Raw genomic sequence first — 25,458 nt, forward strand, 5'->3', positions numbered from 1 at the left:
TACAAAGAAAGGCAAAAGATGTGTTTCAGAATTCAAGGAATACAGCATAGCAGAAAAGTGGCAAGGTAGACCTAGTACTTCTCTTTCTTTGTTGTGAGATGTTTCACTAATTTTTTTAACTCTAAATTTTTCAGGGCAATTTTACGTTTAATTTTTGAACAAAGCAGATCTAACTTGTCCAGCACAGGTGTCAGATGCTTGTAAAAGAGTAAGCAAAACTACAGTGGTCATGCAGCATGGAGGACTATTTTATTGGACTCCTGAATATGAGGCTTAATGGTGTGTCCTGGGCAAACAGAAAAAAATAAGACATGGCCCTTGCCCTCAAACAGTTCATGGTCAGGGGTATATGAAGTCAGAGGTTAAAAGTAAAAGGAAGGAGAAAGATATTCTATATAAACATTAATCATAAAGAGGCTGGAGAGGCTGTACTAATTTCAGACAAAGTTGACTAAAGGAAAAAATAGAGATAGAGACATTTCAAATTGTTAAGTTGTTCAATTCATAAACAAAACAATAAACTTTTGTGTGCATATAATCAGAGCTTCAAAATGCATGACACAAACCTGATGGAACCATAGTAAGAAACAGACAAATCCACAATCATCACTGGAAATTTCACCTCTCCTCTGTTGATAATAACAACTAGACAGAAAATCAGAAAGGATATGGACGACTTGAACGTTGTTAACCAACCTGATCTGGCTGAAATCTACATAGAACCAAGACAGTTCACCGCTGGGTTATGAAACAAATCTTAATACATTTAAACATATAAACCTCATACGAAATACATTCTCTGACCAAAACTGAATAAAAATAAAAATCAGTAAAAGAAAGATACTGGAAAAATCCCCAAATATTGAGGAATTAAACAACAGACTTCTAAATATTCCATAAATCAAAATAAAAATCACAAGGAGAATCAGACAGCATTTTGACTTGAATGATAATGAAACATAAAAATAGGTGGCCTATAACTAGAACAGTGTTTAGAGGAAAAATTGATAATTTTAAATGCTACAGTAGAAAACAAAGCAGACAGACCCAAAGGTCTTCACTGGAGAATTCTGTAAAATATTTACGAAAAAAATAATATCAAATGTACAAAAAACAAAGGAGGGAATGCTCCCCAACTCATCTTTGGAGGGCAGCACTATCCTGATACCAAAATAAGATAAATTTATTAGAAAAAAAGAAAGCTACAGATAAATATCCCTCATGAATATAGATTCAAAAATCCTTTGAACAAAAGAGAAAAATCATGATTGTCTCACAAAATACAGAAAATGCATCTGACAAAATTAATTTATAACAACTTTCAGCAAGCTAGGAATAGAAGATATCTTCCTCAACCTGATAAAGAAAATCTATGAGAAACTATAGATAATATCATTATTACTGGTAAAGACTGAGTGCTTTCTTCCTAGTATTAGGACTGGGGTTAAGGATGTCCATTCTAACCACCTCTAATTAGTATTCTATTGGATGTCCAAGTCAAGGCATTAACATGTGGGGGAAGAAAAAAATACAGATTGGGGGGGGGAAGTAAAACAGTCTTTATTTGCAGACCATATGGTCTTACACATAGAAACTCCTAAAGCAATATGCAAAAAAAAAAAAAAAAAAAAAAAGCTACTAGAACTGTAAAAAGGTTCAGCAATCTTAGGATGTAAAGTCAGTAATAAAAAATTAATTGCATTTCTATATGTGAGCAATTAAGAAGTAGAAATTGAAATAAAAAATCACAATGGTATTTACGCATTTATGCATTGAAAGAGCATATAATATCTGAGATAAATGTAACAACATATATGCAAGATTCAGTCTCATCAAACTATGAAACAGTGCTAAAGACGATCTAAGTAAATGGGGAGATATGTATGTTGCTTGTGGATGAAAGACTCAATAGTGTTATCATGTCCATTTATCCCTAAGTAATCTATAAATTCAACACAATCCCAATCAAAATCCTAGCAGGATTTTTTTTTTTTGCAGAAATTAACAAGTTGATTTTGAAATTTATATAGAAATTTAAGGGATCTAGAATAGTGAAAACAATTTTGAAAAAGAACAAAATAGGAGGACTTATAAAGACAGTGTCTTACTGGCGTAAGGACTGACATACAAATCAATGGAAGAAAATAAAGCTCAAACAGAACTATACTTATATGGTCAATTAATTTTTGACAAAGGAGGCAAGGTAATTAAATGAGAAAAGAACAGTCTTTTCAAGAAATGTTGATGACCAATAATACACATGTGGGAAAAGATGATTACTCTTAAAATTAACATGAAATAGATTATAGGCTTAGATGTACAGGCAAAACAACATTTTTAGAAGAATCATATAAGAAAAACTCTGACATTATGGTAAGCAAAGATTTCTTAATTAGAACACAAAAGCACAAACTTTAAAAGTAGTTAAGAAAATAAAAAGACAAACCAGGAAGTGGAATAAAAATACCAGCAACACACATATCTGACAATGAACTTGTATCCATATACATAAAGATTTTTACAACTCAATAATAAGATGACAAACCAATCAAAAATTGAGCAAAATATTTTAAAAGAAACCTCACCGAGAAGATATACAAATGACCAATAAACATATGAAAAGATGCTCAACGTCATTAGTCATCAGACAAACACAAATTAAAAACACAGCTGTTAATACATATACATATAATAGAGTGGCTTAAATTAAAACGACTGCCCCCTTTTTGTAAGTATTGACAAGGATGTGGAGCAAATGAACCCACAATGGTGGTAGAAATGCTGAATAGTACAGTCATTTTCAAAAAGTTTGCCAGTTTCTTATAAAGTTAAATATATATTTACCATAAGACATAATAATTTCACTTCTAGGTATCTATCCGAGAGAAAAGAAAACATTATGTCCACAGAGAAATTTTTACATGAATGTACATAGCAATTTTATCCATAATGACCCCCAACTGAAGACAATCCAAAAGTCTACCAGCAAGTGAATGGATATATAAATTATAAGTCCTTACACAAAGGAATACTACTTGGCAATAAAAAGGAACAAACTACCGATACACAGATGAATTTTAAAAATATGCAAAAAGCAATGAAGCTGGAGTATACTCTGTATAACAACTCTGGTAGAAAATTCTAAAAGAATACTAATGCATTAGGATTATAATACCTATACAGAGTGACAGAAAGCAGATCATTGGTCCTGGCTCGGGAAGTGAATTTGGGGATGACCAACTCCAGAGGGGATGACTGACTGCAGAGGAGACCAACGAGGAATCTTCTTAGAGTAATGTAAATATTCTGTATCTCGATGCATACATTTGTCAAAACTCATTAAAGTGTACAATTAAAGTGTGTGAAATTTTACTGTATGTAAATTTTTACTGTATGTAAATATAGGATAAAGCTGCTTAAAAGATGTGGTGGCTTATGAATAAATTCATAGATAAATGGAACGAAGCAAAGGAACCAAAAGAACCAAAAGACCCATTATGGAGATTCAGTACATGATAAGCAGGGTCTTTTAAAATACTGAGGAAAGGAGTCAACAGAAATGTGTAAATACAGCAATACAGTATTTTTTAGTGGCCAAAGTCAGAAACCAAAAGGAAAAGGCTGATGATGTGATTATACAAAAATGAAAAAATTTTATAAAGCAAGATACTTTAAAGAACCACAAACTACAACAATGTTACTTTCAGTTCTTAGAATAACAAAGATTAAAAAAGTTAATTTTGATTGATTCCTTAGGATGGATTATCAGAAGTGGAATACCTTAAAAAAAAAATGGGTGTTATTAGAAACCAAGCAACAACAGAAAAAGAATGCAAGAAAATGATAAAAACATCTTTGTTATTTAGATAAACAACAACCAGAATCTGATTGCTTTGATTTACATTTCAGTGACTAGCAGTGGTGCTGGGTATCATTTCAAATGTTTAACCACCATCTGTAAAGAAATCCTTTGTGCATTTACCTTAGTGATTTTCTTGCTGATGTATATGAAATATTGTTGCAAATATTTCTTTTTGGTGCCTGTGCCCTAATGGTTGCTCCTCTTTAAGCTGCTTTAGACGTGTTAAAAAAAAAACAAAAACAAACACCAAACGTTAAATTGGTCTGTTTGTAAATGTTCTCCTATTCAATCCTTAGTGTAGGGTCACAAAGGAAATGTTCCATGGTGTTTATAAAGCAGGTTGTCAAATTCTGCATTTCAAGTTTAAAGACTACATTAAAGTGTTCTCTGTATCCCTTGATTTAGAAATACAGCCCAACTGAAGATGAACCAGTAGTGAATAATTCTGTTAAATTTTCACAAAAGAAAAAAATTTAAGCATCAATATTAAATAAAATATCTTTATTAATTAATTAAAAAGTCATCATTGTCTTATAAGCTGATATTATAATTTTGCTGTCTTAAAATGAAATACAAGTAAAACAACTATTTCTGTAATAACCTTAATTTCAAAATGGAGATGCAAATAGCACTTATTTAAGTTAATTAAATAGCATGAAAGGTCACAGTAATAAATACATAGTTCACACTGCTGCACTCACTTGGATTGTTCAAGCCTGACTGAAGCGCCAAGGCAGCAGCTCCAATACCAGAATAGATCGGAGTAATTAATCAGTGTCAAATAGATAAAATGACTGATGTAGTTAAGTGTGTATACTGTGGTGAGAGCTGCAAAGGACACTCTGGAGCTGAGCAGTTATCGCCTTGTTTTTATCACCAGCAGACAGCTATTAGTATACCACAAAGCGGTTTGCAGTTCAGTCAAGAACAAAACTGATTTCATTTCAATTCTGTTCTAGCGGTTTTTTAAAATTAATTTCTTCCAAAGCAATAAAATTTCATTTTCCCAGAAGGGGGAAAGATAAAAAAAAATCATTATTATCACTATTAAAGCTTAGAGTTAAAAAAAAGAAAGAAAAAAAAAAAAGAAATAGATTCCCCATCACATAAAAGCTTACTAGGAACATATAGAGAAAGATAAATAGCCTAATTGTCATCATATTTTTCAAAGCCAAATCAGAGGAAAAAGAGCTGGATTTTTAAAACAAATATGGCCACATACATTTGTACAATAAACTTGTCCACTGTTTTTAGCAGAAAAGGAAAAACAAACACTTTGAATTTAAAATTTAAAGTAAGTGTTTTCTAAATCCTTTAAAAATATTCTATTCTGGGAGGCTGGTCTCTTACTCCTACAATGCTGGAAGTGTTTGAAAGTTTAGTGCACTTCTTCTGGAACTGTTACTAAAAACGAACTGGGCTCATCATTTTATAGTTCTCTTGTGCTTTTGGCCATTTGTGAAATTCTTACTCTGTGTATTCTTGGTCTGCCTACTCACACTGTCTTTCTTGCCTTCTAAGTATCATCTACCCCCAATGGTAGACTTACTACCATTACCAAAAAAAGATTACTAATTCTGAAGATACTCTCAAACACAATCTAGGCAGAATAACTGTATAGGTATGTTTACAGTATTTTACTTGTTAAAAAAAATCTTGTCATATTACTTTCTGGACACTAAAAAAGCTTTACATACACAGCAAATTGTCCTGATTAGACTCTTGGCTTTACTTAATTTTATGCCTCATTGAGTCAAAAACTACTTTTAGTTAACTGAAGTCAACAACAGAGAACAGCTATGCCAAGATAAGTTTGGACACCAACTTGCTCAAGTGCAATGTGAAATTTCTGAGAACACCAGGGTTGATAAAATGGGCCAACCAAACACAGCAGCTAGATAAACGTCCTTGGCCTGTGTCACTGATAGTGATGAGAGGAGATCAGACTTCAGTGACAATGCATATTACTGTACTTATTCATTTGTTCAGCAGACTGTTCACAATATGCCAAATACTACATCAGATCAAGAAGAAGTGAGAGAGGCAAATGACTCATCTTCTATTAGTACCCTTTATCACAGCACACTGGTATGTTTTGACACAGACGGATGCATGATTGATCCGGAAGGACAAAGAACGGAGCAATTAACTTTCTCAGGAAAATAAGGAAAGATTAACAGAATTAAGCTGGGTCATAAAGGGAAAAGTAGAATTTATCAAGTGAAAGAGGTTAAACAGTTTTCTAGGGAGAAGAACACCTTAGACAAAGGCAAGGAAGAAGACAGGAAAGTTAGCTAAAAAAAGAGCAGTACAGCTGTTACATATGACGGGCTTCTGCGGGGTTGTGACAAGGTGGGATCAGAAATGATAAAAAATGGTCAGATTGTAAAGAACCCTGGTAAGGAATCTGGATTTTATACTGGAGATACTGCCAGTCCAGGGAGGATTTTTTTAAAATTAACTTTATTAAGACATAATTTATATCCAGTAGAACTACATTCTACAACGGAAATTCAATGAGTTTTACCAATATCCCACTTTCCATAAACTTTTGCCTACCCCAAGTCTCAAGATTGTCTCCTATGCTGTTTTCTAGAAGTTTCACAGTTTGAAACTTTCAAATTTAGCTCGATGAGCTATTTAAAATTGGTTTTCATACATGGTGACAGATGATAAGAATTGAGATTATTTTCTTATTCGAACATTCAGCTGTTCTAACATCACTATTTGAAAGGAGTATCTTTTTCCCATTTAATTACATTGGCCTTTTGGAAAATTTAATTGACTGTACAACAATGAGACTACCTCTGGATTCTGGATTGTTCTATTAATCTATATATCTATTTTTTATATGTCAATACTATCCTGCCTGAGTTATGTGATTTTTAAATAAGTTTAGAAATTACATAGTATAAGGATTTCAATATTGTTCTTTCTCAAAATTGTTTGGTTACTCTAAATCTTCTGCATTTGCATATAAATTTTAGAATCTACCTGTCAATTTCTACATTGCTAAATTCACTTACCAGTTCTATAGTTTTGGGGGCAGATTTCTTAGAATTTTCTATGTTTCCAACCATGTTATATACATAATCATTATTACCTATAAATAATAAGTTTTATTTCTTCCTTTTCAATGGCTTTTATTTCTTTTTCATTCCTTATTGCACTGGCTAAGACTTCCATTATCAACATCACTCATCAGAATGGTACATTTTTTTACCAGGAATGGACCTACATTGATTACACTTCATAATCACTGAAATTCTGTAGTTTACCTTGAGGTTCACTTTTGGTGTTCCACATTCTGTGGGTCTGGACACAGATCCATCATCATACTATCATATAGAGTATTTTCACTGGCCTAAAATCCTGTGTTCTGCTTATTTGTATCCCCTTTACCTGGCAACCACTGATCTTTTTATTGTCTCCATAGTTTTGACTTTTCCAGAATGTCATAAATCTGGAACCATATAGTGTGTAGCCTTTTTAGATAGGTTTATTTCACTTAGTAACATGCATTTAAGATCCCTCTATGTCTTTTCATAAATTGATAGCTCATACCTTTTTAGCACTGAATAATATTCCACTGTCTGGATGTAGAGACCATTCATATTTAATACAACTATCAGTATGTTTGAATTTAAGTCTACCATCGTATCTTTTGTTTTCTATTTATCCATCTGTTTAATATTCGTAGCTTCTTTGGAATTGAATTTTCTTTTCAGGATTCTATTTCACCTCCAATATTAGCTTATTATATTTAATTTAAAAATTTTTAGCTGTTGCTCTGGGGTTTACAACATACATACTTAATTTATCAGTTTACCATTAAACTGCTTCATGTACAGTGTAGAAACTTCACAGATCTCTCCATTTTCTCATTAATTTCTTTTTTTAATCATTGCCATACATTTTACCGCTTTTATAAAATGTTTTTAAATACACAATGCCCTATTATTTTTGCTTTAGTCAATTATCTTTTAAGAAATTAAAAAATGAGAGGATAAAGACTTTTCTACATATTCACACATTTACCATTTCAGGCATTTTCCATTTCTTTGTTTAGATCAAAGTTTCCACTTAGTGATATTTTCGTTCCACTTGAAGAATTTACTTTAATATATCTTGTATTGTTGGTTTGTGGAGATGGATTCTTTCAGCATTTTTCTTCTGGAAAAGTTTTTATTTAGCCTTCATCTTTGAAATATATTTATTCTAGGAACAGAATCTAAGTTGACAGTTCCCTTTAGCCCTTTGAAAATGTCATTTGACCATCATCTGACTTACACAGTTTCTAATGAGTATTCTAAAGTTCTTTCTCTGTTCCTTTCTGTTTCCTTTTTCTCTGGTTAATGTTAAGATTTTATTTTTTTAAAAAATTATCACTGTTTCTCAGCAATTTGTTTATGATGTGTCTTGGTATTGTTTTCTCTGTGTTGATCCTTCTTGGAATTCACTCAGTTTTTTCAATCTGTGGTTATAGTTTTCATCAAATGTAAGATAATCTTATCCATTATCATTTCCTTAAATATATTTTCTGTCCCTGCTCCTTCCAAGGTCTTTATTATCACATTTAATACTCAATGTTCTGCATTTTCCCACAGGTTACTGTAGATACATTCATTTTAAAAAAATCATTTTTCACCCTCTCTGTGATTCATTTTGGTTATCTTTACTGCTGTGTCTTCACGTTCTCTGATCTTTTCTGCCATTAATTCCATCAAATGACATTTTCACTTCAGATATTATCATTTCCATCTCTAGAAGTTCTATCTGGATTTTAAACATCTTCTCATACTCTCCTATGTTCATACAAAAGTAGTTACAATGTTTCATGTTTGTGTGCTAATCCCATCATTTCTGGATTTGTCCACTGACTGGTATTTTCCAGCTTTCAGTGTTTGAGTGAATGCTGGCTATCATGAATTTTATGTTTTTGAGGATCTGAGTTTTGTTGTTTTCCTTTGTGGCCATTAAAGTCACATGCAGTTCAGTTTTTCAAGATTTGCTTTTAAGCTTTGTTAAGGAGCATCCAGAGTTGCTTTTACTCTAGGGATAGTTTATTCCCACTATGGAGTTATGGTCCTTCTGGAATCTCTACTGAATAGAGTCTATAAAGATTCCCCACTTTAGCTCACTGAGATAGGAGTACCCCACCGCCAGCCTGGTGTGAGCTCTGGATACAGTCTGGTTCACAACTGCCCCAGCCGCTTTGCCTGGCCTCAGCCATTTCACCTACATAAACACAGGTCAGCACTCATCTAAAACTCGAAGGGACATCTTATGCAGATCTCTAGCGCTCTGTTTCTGATTATCTTGTCCTCTTCAGGGCTGCCCCACAACTTCTGGCTTCTATTCTTCAGTACTACCACCAGAGGTTTTAACATTAGCAGGGCTAAAAAAAATTCTCGTACCAGAGAATGACCACATTTTCCTTACTTTCAAATTTCCCTTTCAAATCTTTACTCAGGTTGTGCTATTTTAGGGGAGCCTGATATTTTGTGACGTATTCGCTGATTTTATTTTAATACAAGTACAAACACAATGGCAGTGAAAGAAATACAGAATGTAGACAGTACCAGAGGGCAACACTGGAGTCATATAACTTCTTCACAGTATTCTGAAAAACTCAAATCAAATACTCTAAAGATTACTGGGTAAAGAACAGTTAGGACTTCAAAATTTCACTAGGCATCAAATACTATTTTGTTGTAATCAGGTAGGAGAAAATCCAAATGCTATCTTAAATCTCCCTCAAGATTAAAACATGAAAGAATAAGTACCGCCATTAAAATTCTAGCATTAAGACAACAAAATGGTTACAGTGAAGAAAAAAACAGTATTTTCAAATTTCCAAACATCAATCCAAATACCCGAGCTGCACAAAAGCAAAACAAACAAAAAAATGAGGATGTGTTTGCCTTATTTCAATTTTGCTGTGCTCAAGCTTTCTAAGCTTTCTAGAAAAAGAAAATGGCACCATCAAGGTTTTATTTCATAGCATTACAATCTCAAAGTGAAAAGAAAAAAAAAAAAAAACAACAAGGTGCTGTTCTATTCTAAGTGTTTATCTGCATCTACTCAATTCCTTTATGCCTCAACAGTGAAATCAAAACTGTATCAGAATTTTATGAAATATTTTAAACATACAGAGAATGATATGACCACCACTCAGCTTTGTCAAATCTTAACATTCTGCCACAATTCCTTCAGTTCTTAAAAGAAATAGTTCAGATACATGGGACTGAATCCCCTTTGCAGCCTTCCCTGATCCTATTTCAATCCTCCCCTAGAGGTCACTACCACAGTGAATTCCGTGGTTATCAGACTTAAGTGTTGCCTCTTACTTTTACTCTGTGTGCCTGTGTATAGATGGCTGTTTTCCATGTTCTAAACTTCCTATAGATGGTATAGTGCAGGAATCATTCTGTAACTCTTTTTGCTCAATGTTACTTTTGAGAGACACACACACATCATATGATGCTGAGTTATCTTTGCACTGAAGTTTGCTGTACATTCAGTTTTCCTACAGTTGGGGGCTTTCAGTGAAGGTGAGACAAGATGACTTACATGTAATTAGCAGTTTAAATATCCCTCCACCAAAAAAAAGAGTCCATATCCAGATTCTAACCTTTAAAGCTAAATGTGTAGGTATGTAAGAACTATAGGTGCTCATATAAGTGAACAATCAATGAGATATAAAACAAAGGAGTGTAGAGTTGGATCAGTCTTCAAACACTATGTAAGATCTGAAGAGATGAACACAGTGGAGGGCATTCTGACAAATATATTTTGAATATGATAACTATTTAGTGACATTCTCTTTAATTTACATTTTACCTTGATCGGTACTATTTCTCTTTAGTCACTTGGGAAATAAAAGTATTTTCCTTTAGCTATATTTGCAACTTAGTAAATATTAGTTATTGCTTAAAGAAAAATTTTCTGAATTATTTTGCAGTACTCCAAATAACAGCTACATGTCACACACACTTTAACTAGCAGAAATTAGATTTAAATACAAGTTTTGACTTACTTCTTTAATGAAATGGTATGCCATCTAAATTTTATGTATATGGTAAACCCTAAGAGCACCTTATCTTATCATCTGTTATACTGCCTCAAATACAGCAGGCATATAAAAAGTGGCTGCAGAATGAATGAATGTTGTTTACTTCAGAATGAGTAAGACATATTCCCCACTTTTCTTTCTTACCTGCTTTAACTGAAAATGGTTTTTCCAAAAGAAATATTGTTTGTTTCCAGTGTGTTTTGGTACTCTGGGGGCCCGTAGAGAATACGACCTGTATTGGTAGAGTTCAAAAGTATCTGATGAAGTACAAGATTTTTAATATCATGGTACATTAATCTACTACATCAAACACAAGCTCCCACTGCTTACAACAGCAAAATGCTTATGATCAAACACCTTGGGGGCACAAAATAAAATACAATGCATTTCATATAATTAACTCTTCTGAGACAACTCATGATACTTACCCTTTTGTGGCAATTCTTCTCAAAATATATATCAAAGTAGCCAGCAATTGCCTGTTTAAAAAAAAAATAAAAAAGAGAACATAACATTAATTATTCAGTCTTGTAAGACATGGCAAATAACAAACCACTTCAAAAACCAGACACCTTTTAAACTTATGACAGGTCACTATTTTTTCCTGGAAAAAAATGTTACAAGTAGAAATAAAGTAATATAATTTGGCTTTCACCCACAGAAACAATATAATATTAAGGGTAACAAGGCTTATCAAATAACCAATCATGGTGGACCACTGAGAGGTGAGAGGCACATGGAGAGAGGCTCCTCCAGCCCCGAGCTCATCCCAACTCTCCCACTGAGATGCTACCATGCGAGTTAAGCCATCGTGGACTCTCCAGCTCTAGTCAAACCTAGTAGCATGAGAGACCCCAGAAGAATCCAGCAGAAGAACTGAGCTGAGTCCAGATTGCAGAATCATACAAATAAATCTACATGATTGTGACTTCAAGGCACTAAGTTTTGGGGTGGTTTGTTACACAACAATAAATAACTAAAACATACTCTTTTACACAAAGCCAGCTCATTTAATTTCTTCTGATCGTGTTCATCCAATTTTAAAGCTAAGTACTATGATTATTTTTGGAGAGATAAACAGAATTTTAAAACAATACAATGTTCTCTGAAAATAAAAGTAAACATTCAAATAAAACTTATGTGTAGGCAAATACCCAGAGGAGAAACTTCAACATAACCATAAGGTTTACTGTAATAGTACAGAAAGTCTCTAGAAGAAATTAACATGTTCAAACAAACAGATAATTTTCATTTCCTTTTGTTTAAAATTTAAGTCATACCATTCCTTTTTCTTTCGCTATTGGGACTAACTTTACTTAATCTATTTTAAAACTGACATTAAATAAAGCTTATAAAGTGCTAAAAAAACCTGGAAACTGATTATTGAAAAATCACTATAAAGCTAATTTGTGTATTTTACTGCTTTTGTTAAGAATATGGAGTTTCATTGATCCACAGGGTTTATATGGATCGAGTCCAAATCAAATTCAATATTTAACCTTGAGGTTTATTATACTTTAGATACCAAGAGAATCAAAATACTATTTATAATTCTGTCAAATAGAAAAGCCTGCATAAGTCTCAGACTAATCCCTACACTGCGTATGCGCAGGAGAGACCCAAAGCAGTACAGCAAACTCTCAGAGAATGCAGCTGAGATCTGAACCACTGTCTGCCAAGGCACTGCTGACAGAACTTACGTTTTGACTTTAACTGGGTTGACTGCCTGTTAATACCAAACATCAACATTGTCCAGATTATTATAACTCAACTAAGAGTCTGCACAATAGCCAAGATACAATCTAGTATTACCTAACATACAAAGACCAGGAAAAGGAACCAACTCTCAAGAGAAAAGACAATCAACAGATGTCAGTGCTGAGACGACCCAGATGCTGGTCCTATCAGACAAAGGCTTAGAGCAAAAACTAACTATGCTGCTATGAGGTAATGGTAATGAGGTCACAGAACACTTTAAAAAGAATCAAAAGACAGAATTTCTCAGTAGAGAAATAAATACAAAGTATAAAAAGAGAAACAAGTGGAAATTTTAAAGCTGAAAAATACAGTAACTGAAACAAAAAAACTTCCTGGGCTGAAATGCAGAATGGAGATGATAGAGGGAAAAAAAAAAATCAGTGAATCTGAAGTTAAGTCAGGCAAAATAAAAATATTTCCAATTGAAGGAAAATTAAAAGAACTCATTACCAACAGGCTTTTTAGAACACATGTTAAAGAAAGTTCTTTAAGCTGGGGGGAGGGGGTAGGTATAGCTCTGTGGTTGAGCACATGCTGAGTGCATGAGGTCCTAGGTTCAATCCCCAGTATGTCCACTGGAAAAAAAAAAGAAAGAAAGAAAGAAAAGAAAACAATGAAAGTAAAAAGAAAAAAGAAGTTCTTCAAGCTGACAGACAATAATATGGGAAGGAAATCTGAAACATCAAAAATCACAGAAGAATAACAGAAATGATAAATAGTTGGGTAAATATAAAACACTACCTTTTCTGCTGAATTCCTTTAAAATATTTATGATTATTTATGGCAAAAACTATATCATCATCTGGTGGATTTTCAATGTATGTACATGTAAGCACAAATATCAGTGTAAGGGGTGAAGAGGCAGGAGGGAGGAAGAATGAAATTCCATCAATACATACAAGTGTTTATATAAAATTTGGAAGTGAAGAAGGCTTTTAAAGCATCATACACACGGCAGAAGCTTAATATAAGAAAAATTTAAATTTTAGTATAAAAACTAGAAGATGAACAAGGGATCTGAGAATATTTCCAACATATGTAACAAAATAACATTGTCCTTTGTACATTAAGCTACCACAAAGTAATAAGAAAGCAATACATCAAAAGAAATTAACAGAAAACAAAACAGGAAATTTACAAAAGAAAAATCAAATGATTAACAAACATGTTTAAAAAAACTGTTTTAGCTACTTAGAAAATTCAGAAATAGCAAAACTAACTTACAGTGTTATAAGTAAGAATAGTAGTTAACCTTGCAATAAGAGGTTACATGGTTGGCTCCTTGGTTGCTGGTAATACTCTGTTTCATAAGCTGAGTGCTGGGTATATTTGTGCAATTTTATCATACTATACTTACGATGTTTGCACTCTTCTGTTTTTATGCACTCAATCAAGATGTTCAGGTAATGTACATACTCATTGACCCAGTAACTCAAAACTTTCAAAAATTATTCTATGGAAATTATAAGTGTGCTTTCAAAGATTTAAACATAGGTCAATAGGTGATCAGTTAATGAACAATAAAATCTACAAATAATAGAATACCATTTAGCCAACAAAAGTAATCCTGTAGGTAAATATTTATTGATTTGGAAAAACAGCTGCAATACACTATCTGGTGAAAAGAATAAGATATATATTATGGGCACTTACTCTTTGTTATGCAAATGTGAATGGATATACACACACACACACATATATATATATGGAAAGATTTCACAAGCTACTGAAAGTGGATGATAGATTTGGAATAGTCATATTCTTTGTTTATCTATAATTTATATTTCCCATAAAAATGAACAATTGTGATAATAATTTATATTTAATAATACTTCAGTTAAATAATCTATAGTATTACATGGAGAAGCATACAATTCAGCAATCATCGTTGTATTATTTCCCTTGTGATCACTCATCTCTGTCCCCCAAGGGCTAGGGCAGTGTCTAGTATGTAGAAGGAACTAAATGAATTTGAAGAAAAAGAATTACAGGTTTTCCTCAACTAGTAATTCTACAAAAATAACATTTTCCAATGAAGAGATTAGCAAAAGCAAACTGAGAGAAAGTAGCAAGTAGAGGAGAAAAGATGTAACAGAAAAGTAATAGTAACAAAAACTATGAAAACATTAAGAAGACTTTTAAAGATTTTAGTAAGTGGGTTTCATGGGGAGAGGGTCACTTTATAATTATTCTTTAAGTTATACGTATGTTTTATGTACTCCGTATACTTATGTTACCAAAAAAGAAAGGGGGGTGGGAACCCTAGTAAGCTAATAAAACCTTTCATGAAAACAACAAATTCTAGTTTAAAAGAAGCTCCTATAATATTATCAGAAAATGTGACCTGAGTCTGAAATATATAAAGTTCACAAAGTGAAATGTCATGTATTTAACTCTGGTGAAAAACAGCCCAGTAATATTAATATAGTAGAGCATTACAGAATTATAATTGTATTTATAACTCCACAGTATTTGTATAAAATATAATAATAAATATAGAATGAATATATAATATATAAAAAATAGATATAAATACAATATTTATTTATAATTATAATTACAGAATATAGGTCTTAACGAAGAGGAGAGGCTGATACATGAGTTCACAACAAAATTAAAAAAGAAAAAGAAAAAGATCTGAGAATACAAAGATATTTTACAATTGCCTTCCAGTTTCAAAATCCAACAATCTATGAAATTTAGTTAAAAATCAAAAAAGAAACTAACTCTTTCCCAGACACCCAAAAATGCAGTGAAAGAAATACTGGGCAGTTTGGGGTAACTAATAAATGAACAGTTTATAAGCATGAAGACAAATAAAATAAGAAAGAAAAATAAAAATGAAAAACACATCTATATTATAGTTCCCTTTGAAGTACATTATAGCATCTCCAACTCCTCATGCAGATTAACCTTCCTGATGTTTGGTTGAGGGTAGTATTAAAATTAGTTCCACAGCAAACATTAGGCAGAAGCATGAGGAAAAGTCAGAAAGAAATTCACCTGAGATTTAAAATTATATGCAGATAATGTACTCATCAGACAGCTTTGACTTAACTGAGTAAGGGAAGATTCTTGCTCTTCCACTGGGAAAGGAATATCTGGTTTTAAAATGGGTATTTACCCTCAAACACAAGCAAGGCCTAGCACTTTTTTTTTCCTTCTGTATAATTGTTTCTTGATAATTAAAACAGAGATCAGAAGAAAAGAGAAAAAAACTTTAAACTTGAAACACAGTCATATAAACTAGTTAAATTACGATTGGTATTTTTCTTTCTGCATAGCCATTATAAATAATCCAAATATGGCAGCTGATTTGGGGACAAAACTATTTTGCTGCAGATCATCAACATGCAACTATTTTTCAATTACAGTTTCACCACCTTGTTTACCATCACTTTGACAGGCTGTCTCGAGGTCTTTTAAATGTTAATTTCAATGAACTTACACTCACTCTGTGCAAGCCATTCAAATACAAGAATAAACAACAACCATAAGGAAATTGAAAATGATGACTACTAAGCACTGGTAATAAATAACTGGAGCACAGCTTGACATGTGCTTGAAAGAGATCAGATAGGTTTGAAGGCCTGACCACAGAATAAATTTCTCTTTTGTTCCACATATATCTCTTGTCAGGGGCAAAGGGAATGCTAAGGGAAAAAATATGCATTGAAATCAAATATCTACAGGAGTTGGGTTAATCTGCAAAGGCAAGGTCATAAGCAAATAAAATTTCACTGACTTATACCACAATCAGGAAAATTTTAAGAGTCACTTAGACTGAGAGAAAGAATGAGTGGTAATTCAGAATAACCGTGATGATGACAAAAGGGAAGAGAGTGGAAGGAAAATATATGTGTACAGTAAATTTCTGGGATAGTTCGATTACGCTTGTAATTTGGTGAGAATCTCCCATAATCACTTTGAAGTACACAGGGAAATAAAATAGACATGTAGTTTTATTGTGCATCTGAAATAGTCCTAAGTATTGGAATATAGTTTCAGAAAGAGCTGTTTGTTTCTGCTTTGTGGATTTCACAAAAAGGAAGAAAATAACTCAAAGCATTTGTAAACTGAATCATTTGAAAACCTGTTTTAAGCCATTTTGCATTTTTTATCCCATACATACAAAGGTAGATGCAGTTCGTTTTACACATGTGCATCTGAAGAACAATGACAGGGAATAAAAATGAATTACTTCCCCATGTATTTTGATGCGATACTCACATCACATTTCTTTAAAGAGGACATATCATGTGTGTATGTAACAGGATGGCAGCCAATGAAATAAGATCAGACTAGACCTTATGAGGAAGAAGGAAATTAAAAATTATCATTATCACTATCACCTGCAGGGAGTAATTTATCATTTCTGTTCTTCATTGGTATCATGCTCCAACAGCATGTGGTTACAGCAGATACAATTAGGCAGCTGGCCACAGAAGTAGGAGGATAATGTGCTTTTGATGGAGCTTATCCAAGCATGGAGATAGAGTGCTTGTAATCCATGCAGCAGAATCACTATAACAAAAATATAATTCATTCTTTGTTGGAGTATTTCTTTCAAAATCTTAATAGGGAATTCAAAAGCTAACTGATGATGAGTCTGAAGCAAGTAAAGAAAGAGTAAGAAGAGAATGCATAAAAATGATTATTATAACTTACAGCACTGTATATAAACCAACCAGATGAAAACACAAATACAGGCCACACAAAGCTGCTGCATAAAGACCATGAACTCTGCTAGTGATAATCGGTATTTAAACTAAGAAGATATAATCAACAAGAACGAAAATCACCTACTATGATTTTTTCCCAATGTTAACTATAGCTTAAATTATAGACTAGTCCTTCTTCAATTTTCTGTTTTCATCCCAAGAGGAAATTTGCATCTTTTCTTTCTTTCATGATTCCTCTAGGGAACAATACACATTAAGTGCCATATACTTCTCAAAGGATATCGCCAAATTGAGTAATGTTTAGAAATAGATCAAGTAGTACGGAAAGTAGCAAAATAGACAATAGGTCTAAGAATATTTTTAAAAGGTATTTTCACTGAAAAACTCAAAATAATATCTAATCTACTTAAAATATTCTCAAATTATAACTGAAGTTCCTTTAAAATTTACTTAGACTACTCCCTTGTAATTTCAAAACTGCTTACTAAAGGGGTTTTACAGAGCAGGAGGGATCACCTCTCTGTAGCCTACAATTTAAGTACGTTAATTCTAACATTTCATAAATTGACACTTTACGTGGCCTAACTCATCTACACTTCTTCCCAGCTATAAACACAAAATATTACTGTTTTATAGATTCAATATTCACTGAGATTTACCAATATTTTCACTTAAAAAGACTTTTTAATGTACAATGTTTGTGCAGAAAAGTGCACAGAAATGTACATCATGGTGAATTTTCAAACAGAATATAGCTGTGAAACCCATGCTCAGATCTAGAAAGAGAACATCCCAGCATCCCAGTAACTCCCGTATGCACCTAGGCAACCCTAGGCGCCCCTACAGGGTAACTACCATCCTGATTTTTACCCCAGCTTTACTGAGATATAACTGACACAGAACAATGTGTAATGTAAGGTGAGCCACGTGTTGTTTGATGTACTCATAAATTCCAAAATGATTACCACCATACTGGTATGTTAGCTAAACCTCTACCATGTCACATAGTTATTTCTTTTTGTGTGGTGAGAATATTTGAAGTCTACTCTCTTACCAACTTCAAGTATATAAATAACATAGTATTATTAATTACAATCACCATGATGTACACTGGCTCCCAGAAGGTAACTAGAGGTTTTTAACACTGACCAACATTTCCCCACTTCTCCCATCCCCCACCCCCTGGTAATCCCCATTCTGCTGTTTCTGAGTTTGGCCTTTTTATTTAGGTTCTATGTACAAGTGATGTCATCCAGTATTTGTTTTTCTGAATTATTTCACTTAGCGTAACACCCTCAAGCTCCATCCATGTTGTGGTAAATGGCAAGATTTCCTTGTTTTCACAGCGGCATAATATTCTATTGTATACACATACCATGTCTTCTTTATCTACTCATCTGCTGCTGGACACAAGTTATTTCTGTATCTTGACTATTGAGAATGCTGCTGCAATGAACATGGGAGTGCAGAGATCTCTTCAAGATCCTGTTTTCATTTCCTTTGGATATATAGCCAGAAGTAGGATTGCTGGATCACATGGAGTTCTATTTTTTATTTTTTTCAGGAACCTCCAAACTATTTTCTATAGTGGTTGTACCAATTTACATTCCCACCAAAAGTGCACAAGGGTTCCTTTTTCTCCACATCCTCAGCAACACTTATCTCAATAACTATCTTGATTTCTAAGAGCACAGATTAATTTCCCCTATTACATACTTCAACATATATCATGTAGTCTTTCGTGCCTGGCTAATTTTCTTTCCTATTGTTTTTGAGATTCACTTACACTACTGTATATTACCTAACCATTACATGGCTGTGAGACATCTATGACTACATTATTTATCCAGTCTACTGTTGACAGGAATCAAGCAGTTTTAAATTGATGCTTTTATAAACATTCTTTTATGAATGTCTTTTGGTGCACACATGCTGTGGTTTGGTGCTCAGTGCTGTTGGGTATATACTTAGGAGTGAAACTACTGCTGTGTGCATATATACCACTTTTAGTAATTTTTATTTTTTCCTGTATTTCTGGCCTTCCGTTAGGGATCATTTTCTGTTTGCCTATATACTCTTCAGCATCTCCTTCAGGAGAGGTTTCCTGGGACAAATTCTCTCTTTTTATTTGTTCACCTTAAATAGCTTTATTTCAGCTTCATTCTTAAAAGTTATTTCGGTTGGGTAGAATTCAGGGTTGGCAGTTATTTTCTTTCAGCACATGGAGGATGTCATCACTGCATGATCTTCTGTCTTTCCAACGCCATTGTTCCTGCTGAGAAATCCTCTACCAGTCTATTTACTGCTCCTTTGAAGGTAATTTCAACGCTCTACTTACAGCCCCACTGAGGCTTTAAAGATTTTCTCCTTAAGTTTCTATAGTTTTAGTTGGATGTATCTAGGTGTGAATCTCTTCTCTTTTCAATTGAAATATAATTCTACCATAAAAAGTTCCCCCATTTAAAGAAACTGTATCATTCAATTAAAAAAAAGTATATTCAGAGTTGTACAGCCATCATCACAACCTAATTTTAGAACATTTTTATCACCCCAGAAAGAAACCCTGTATCCATACCCCTTCTCACAACCCCTGTCTACAGATTTGCCTATTCTGAACATTTCATATAAATGGAATATATAAATGGAATAATCCTTCTGTGGTTAGCCTTTCTCACTCAGCATGTTTTCAAGGTTTACCATTTCAAAGTTTATACGTTCTGTAGCATGTATCGGTACTCCACTTCATTTTATACCCAGACAATATTTCATTGTATGGCTATACCACATTCTGTTTGTTCAGTCTTCAGGTGATGGACATCTGGATTACTTCCACTTTTTAGCTATTATAAATAATGCTGCTATGAACATTTATGAACAAGTCTTTGTGTGGATATATTTCATTTTTCCTGGGTATGTACCTAGAAATGGATGAATTTTTAAAATTCTTCCTTGTCAGATTATGTTGTGCTTCTCAAATTGTAGCTCACTGTCTTTCATCTATTTTGGAAAATTCTCAGTCATTATCTCTTCAAATACTGTTTGAAATACTCTCACCTTGTTTCCCCTTAGGACTTCCATGTAAACATATATTAGATGTTTCCTTGTATCTTCTATGTCTCCTGCCCTTCCCAGTGCCTCCTTCTGGTATGCCTCCATGCTTCCTTCTGGATATTTACCTCTAACATAAATCCAGTTCAATAATCCCTTCTATACCAGGGATTTAATTTTACTGCTAAACTCATCTTTAGTTCAGTTTTAGAATATCTATTCGACTCTTTTTCAAATCTGCTATAATTTAAATGTTTCCAATTCTTTGTTTGAAATTTGAAATGTCTTTTGTCCTTGAACTTAGTAAGCACAGTTATTTTAAAGTTCATATCTGATATATCTAATACCTGGGACATTTGGAGCTCTGTTTTTATTGCCTGTTTTAGCTGGTTCTTGTTTATGCTGTCTTGGGCCCTTGTGTGACTGATTACCTTTGATTATGTTCTGAACATTATATATGAAATACTGTAGAAATAAGTTCAGATCTATAATAACAACCTTCTAGAAAGAATCTCAGTTCTGCAAGAACCTGGAGGTGCTAGCAAAAACCAAGGTCATCTTAATCTAATTGTGGGGCTTGAGAATTTCCTGGGCTACCCAGATGATTTGAAGCTGGGCTGCAATCTATGCAAGGGCTCATTTATGTAAGTTTTGCCCTATTCTTGAGTGCAGTCCTTCAGGGTCCCAAGGCAAAGCACGGGGGAATTCTTTAAGGGCTCCATTTTTAATTCCTAACTATTTGAGGCTATCAAAAGGGCTACACAAGTTTTTCAGCTGCTTCCTGTGAATCGGTAAACACCTACAGGGCAAAAGCTGTCTCAAATGTCGGTCTCATTTCTTTAGATTCCCTTCTTTTCTGAGTCTTGGCTTGGTAACGCTTTATTAATTTCTCTGATACTTTCAAACATATAGTATTCTGTATTTTTTTTTCAGCTTTGGTAGTTGGTCTCAGCTTAAGGGCACTCCATTTTACACAGCCCACTATTATAGAAGGCAGACATACCACTAAACTTTTTTCCCACCTAAGGCCCCTTGCCTGTAACACTCTCCCCATTCTCTACACCACCTCCCTCTCACTTGTTAAGTCTCAGCTTAAATGTTACTTTCTTTGGGCAGCCAATCCCATAGAGTAGCTTACAATACACCCATTAAATGCTTCTGCATTCCCTGTAATAACATTCTCCATATTCATAATGCTTCTTGTTTAATGTCTTTTGTTCAACTGTAAACCCCAGTAGGCCCTTAAGGGCAATCTCTCTGCATCTGTGTTCATTCACCTCCCTATCTTCACTGCCTAAGCACAATGACTGGGCATTCAATCTAAACATTTAGTGAAAACAACTGTGCAGTTACAAAGGCATGAGATAGGCTGGGATGTTCAGGGACTACAGGACATTAATAAAGATTTGTTAACTGAGTGAACAAATAAAAGAATGATGAAGTGATACAATATGCTCAATTCCTACTAACCTGTAGGAAAAGAAAACCATGAAGCTTAAACTTCTCTTATAAATTCCTGTTTTTCTTAAATTCAAAACTGGTATTTGATGTCAACTACTCTAGAGTAATATTCTTAGATGTCTGTACCAACAACAATTAAGCTCTCCCCAGTAATTTATTGCATATGGCATTAGGAAAGCTTTCTGGAAGAAGCCATGCTTAAGGTAAAACTTTAAATATGAGCAGGATTGTCAAGGAAAAATGAGTAAGTGTGCCAGGTCAAAGATATCTTTTATATATGCTTGTATTATTTAAATTCTTTTGTGTAGTTATATATATTGTATACCATAGTATAATTACCTACTTATATGTTGGTCTCTCCCACTAAATGAAGGTCTTTGGGGTCAGAGACTACATTCTTTGTTGTTTTCACAGCGTCTTAAACAGCACTAGTATTCAACACATGTTGCTTAAATGAAAAGTCATCTTAAAAACTCAGTGTGTGCTTGCCACTTAAAAACTCTTGCAGCCCACTGCTCCTCTAGATTTCTACCTCCTGCCACCTCACATCATCAGTTTCTCACCGCTCGACATCAATGGCTGCTGTTTCCTTATATTCTTATATTTTTCAAGCTGCTTTCCAATGTTCTCTAAAAGCTTTAAAGGCTCTGTGGCCCATTCCTAGTTACTCAAATGGCAGAAAATACTATCAATGGTAAATAAACATTGTATCTTTAATTTTAAGAACAAAATAGTAGATATGAATTAAAAGGTCAAGGTAGAACAAAAAAGAAATCAGTTTTGTGACTGCTGTGGAGGTTTAAAACCGAAAACTATTAAAACTCATTTTTGTGGCAAGGAGGAGATCAAGCTCTATCAAATGCTATTTGTTTCTATGAATCTTTTAGAAGTATAAACTAAGAGATGGAGTACTGAAAGAAACCCGAAAGACAGGAAAAAGCGGGCAGGTAGAAGATGTGATATACTTTACTTTCCAGAATGAGTAAGTATTTTTTTCTCTTTTGAAAAGTGAAGTAAAAAGACGGCTACACCACCTCCCTACCTGAGCCCTTCTAAACAGCATCCAACATCTGGGGTGAAGACTAAAACTCTGTAATATTCATTTACATTTGCCATTTAGGGCTGCAACTTTTCAAAGGTAATTCTACTAGTTAGTGGAAGTTCAGGTGTTCTTTTTGATTATGGTCTCTGGCCCACCTCATATCCATGAGGTTGGATGCTGAATAAAAGGATGAGGAGGAGAAGAGAAAAAAGAAATCAGATTGAATACTATGGTGTAACCTTTAGGGACAGTCAGGACATATCACTTGTTAAAGGAAAGGGCATGCTGTAATAGTTACGTCCTGTCTTAGTGATCTAGAAATTAAAAATGTGACTCTTTGCAAAACTGTAGGTAGAAAGGAAGTGATTTTGCTTTGAGAAGCACCTGATTTGCGTAAATACAGCATTTTGAAAGGTCTCATTTCTCCAATATTAGCTATTCAGGGATATGAATAGGTCAGAGTTCACTGATTTAAATTATTTTTAGAAAACACCCTTCCATTCCAAGATTGGTCCTTTTCTCATTTGGTCTTCTAGAAAAGATGACTGATTTATTAGGTAAATATTAAGTTCTGAGCCATCTGGTACATATAACAAAAATTTATTTTTCAAATTTTTGACTCTTTTTTTCATGAGGACTGATCCTTCCTGTGACTACATGCATATACATCAGATGTCTGGAAACATTAGGTGCTTTAAGATTTTTAGAAGATCTGAATGCCAATATTCACAATGGTTTCTGCCAGACCATAAGACAAAGGGAATCTGAACCAAGGAAATTACTTCCTTACAGGTCATTACTCTAGAGATCACTGCCTGAATCAAAGAGGAAAATACCTGGTCAAACCCATTTATTATCACAACCTAATAATGCTAATTGGCAGCCGCTGAGATAAGTCCAGGGACGACTCCCCTGACATCTCTAATCAAGAGTCCACTATTATTATTTGGTTTTCATGTTTATTGCTGTGCTTACGATAAAAAGTTTAGTCCTGCCTGAGTGTGATTATTTCTCTCATAAATTTATCCTGACCCTGTGTATTGCTGATTTCAGACAGGCATGACCTTATACCTATCTAGAATTAAATTATGATTGTAATGTAGCTTAAGAATGTCAACATTTCACTCAAATTGTATTTTAGAACTTATGTTCAAATCCTTTCACAGTATTACTAAATTGGAGACTTTAGAACCAATTTTAATGAATTTTAAAAAATGTAGATTCAGAGGTGTTACTTACAGCATAGTTTTTAAACAAGGATCAAGCACAGGAATCTCTGTTGACTCTAAGAACAAGTTATTTTACTCAACTTCAGAGTTCCTCATTTTGTGGACTTTTGCATTCTCTCTGAGTAGGTTAAATAATGATTTAATATTGCAGGTGATTCCTCCCACTTTTCTACTTAATCAACATATAAAGTTAATATAAAGTGAGAAGGTATCTTTTTAAAAATTAAGATTTTCTTAGTGGTATGTTTCCAAGGACAGAGAACAAAAGTAGACAGGAAGGCAACTAAACATGGAGAATGGGTTGAAGAAATTCAGATTTTAAAAGGCTAAAATCCTCAGGGGTCCAGTTTAGAAGGCTAGACTCTCTGTGATTGGGAAAAATGAAAAATAAGAGGACTAAGTAGAAATGTCCAAAATTTTGTAGATGAAGCACAGGGTACACCTGGACTTTAATCAAATCTTAAAAATATCAGAATATATTACATAGAATATATTATACAGAATCCCTTTAAATATAAGACAACAAATCCTTTTACAGTAGAGTCATATATTATGTAGAGGGTAAGTCACATGACTGAAAAATCTCAGATAATTAAAATCACTCAGGAAAATCCCTTAACATTTGGCACTGGAGAGTGAAATACAAACCATTCCTCAGTATGTTCAAGACAAACAGTTCTTGTGGCAATGGTACAAATCACCATTCCTTTGGTTGGACTCAGGATGAAGAAGATGGCTTGTAACAGAATGTCCTGCTGTATTAAAAATGTAGTAGTCCCCGCTTAGCAGCAGCTTTGCTTTTCTTGGCTTCAGTCACCCAAGAAAATATTAAATGGAAAATTCCAGAAATAAACAATAAATAAGTTTTAAATTCCATGATGTTCTGAGTAGTGTCTAGATAAAAAAATCTCATGCCTTCCTGCTCTGTCCGCCCAGGCTGAATCATCTTTGTCCAGCATATCCTCGCTGCTTATGGTGTCCACCTGTTAATCACGTTAGCATCTAACTTGGTTATCAGATCGACTAGAGAAGTGTTGCAGTGTTTCTGTTCGAGTAACCCTTACTGCACTTCAAAAAATGGCCCCAAAGTGCAAGAGTAGTGATGCTGGCAATTTTAATATTCTCTTATTGTGCTTAATTATAAATCAGACTTTAATCATAGGTACGTACATACAGGAAAAAACATACAGAGTTTGGTACTGTCCTTGATTTCAGGCATGCACTGGGAGTCTTGGAAGGTATCCTCTCTGCATAAAGATGACTACTGAATATACCTTTAGAGACAAGAAATCACATGCAGT

General features: G+C 33.7%; 1 protein-coding gene across 5 annotated transcripts in view; it reads right to left on the reverse strand.

The window, feature by feature from the left end:
• The window catches only part of PRMT3 (protein arginine methyltransferase 3), a 146,828-nt gene that overhangs the window by 37,200 nt on the left and 84,170 nt on the right, over positions 1-25,458 (reverse strand). For 3 of the 5 annotated variants that reach the window (XR_010383378.1, XM_031459877.2, XM_031459878.2), the window contains exons 14-15: positions 11,366-11,416; positions 11,082-11,169 (exon numbers count right to left, since the gene is read on the reverse strand). Coding sequence is in view for 4 of the 5 variants with exons in the window: in XM_031459877.2 (XP_031315737.2) it covers positions 11,082-11,169; positions 11,366-11,416 (139 nt within the window). In the remaining variant the exon portion in view is untranslated. Of the gene's footprint in view, positions 1-7; positions 3,781-11,081; positions 11,170-11,365; positions 11,417-24,737; positions 25,432-25,458 lie in introns of those variants that run through there. The other 2 variants (XM_031459875.2, XM_064492505.1) reach the window with 2 other exon arrangements.

The sequence above is a fragment of the Camelus dromedarius genome, chromosome 12 (genome assembly GCF_036321535.1).
Source record: "Camelus dromedarius isolate mCamDro1 chromosome 12, mCamDro1.pat, whole genome shotgun sequence".
NCBI lineage: Eukaryota > Metazoa > Chordata > Mammalia > Artiodactyla > Camelidae > Camelus > Camelus dromedarius.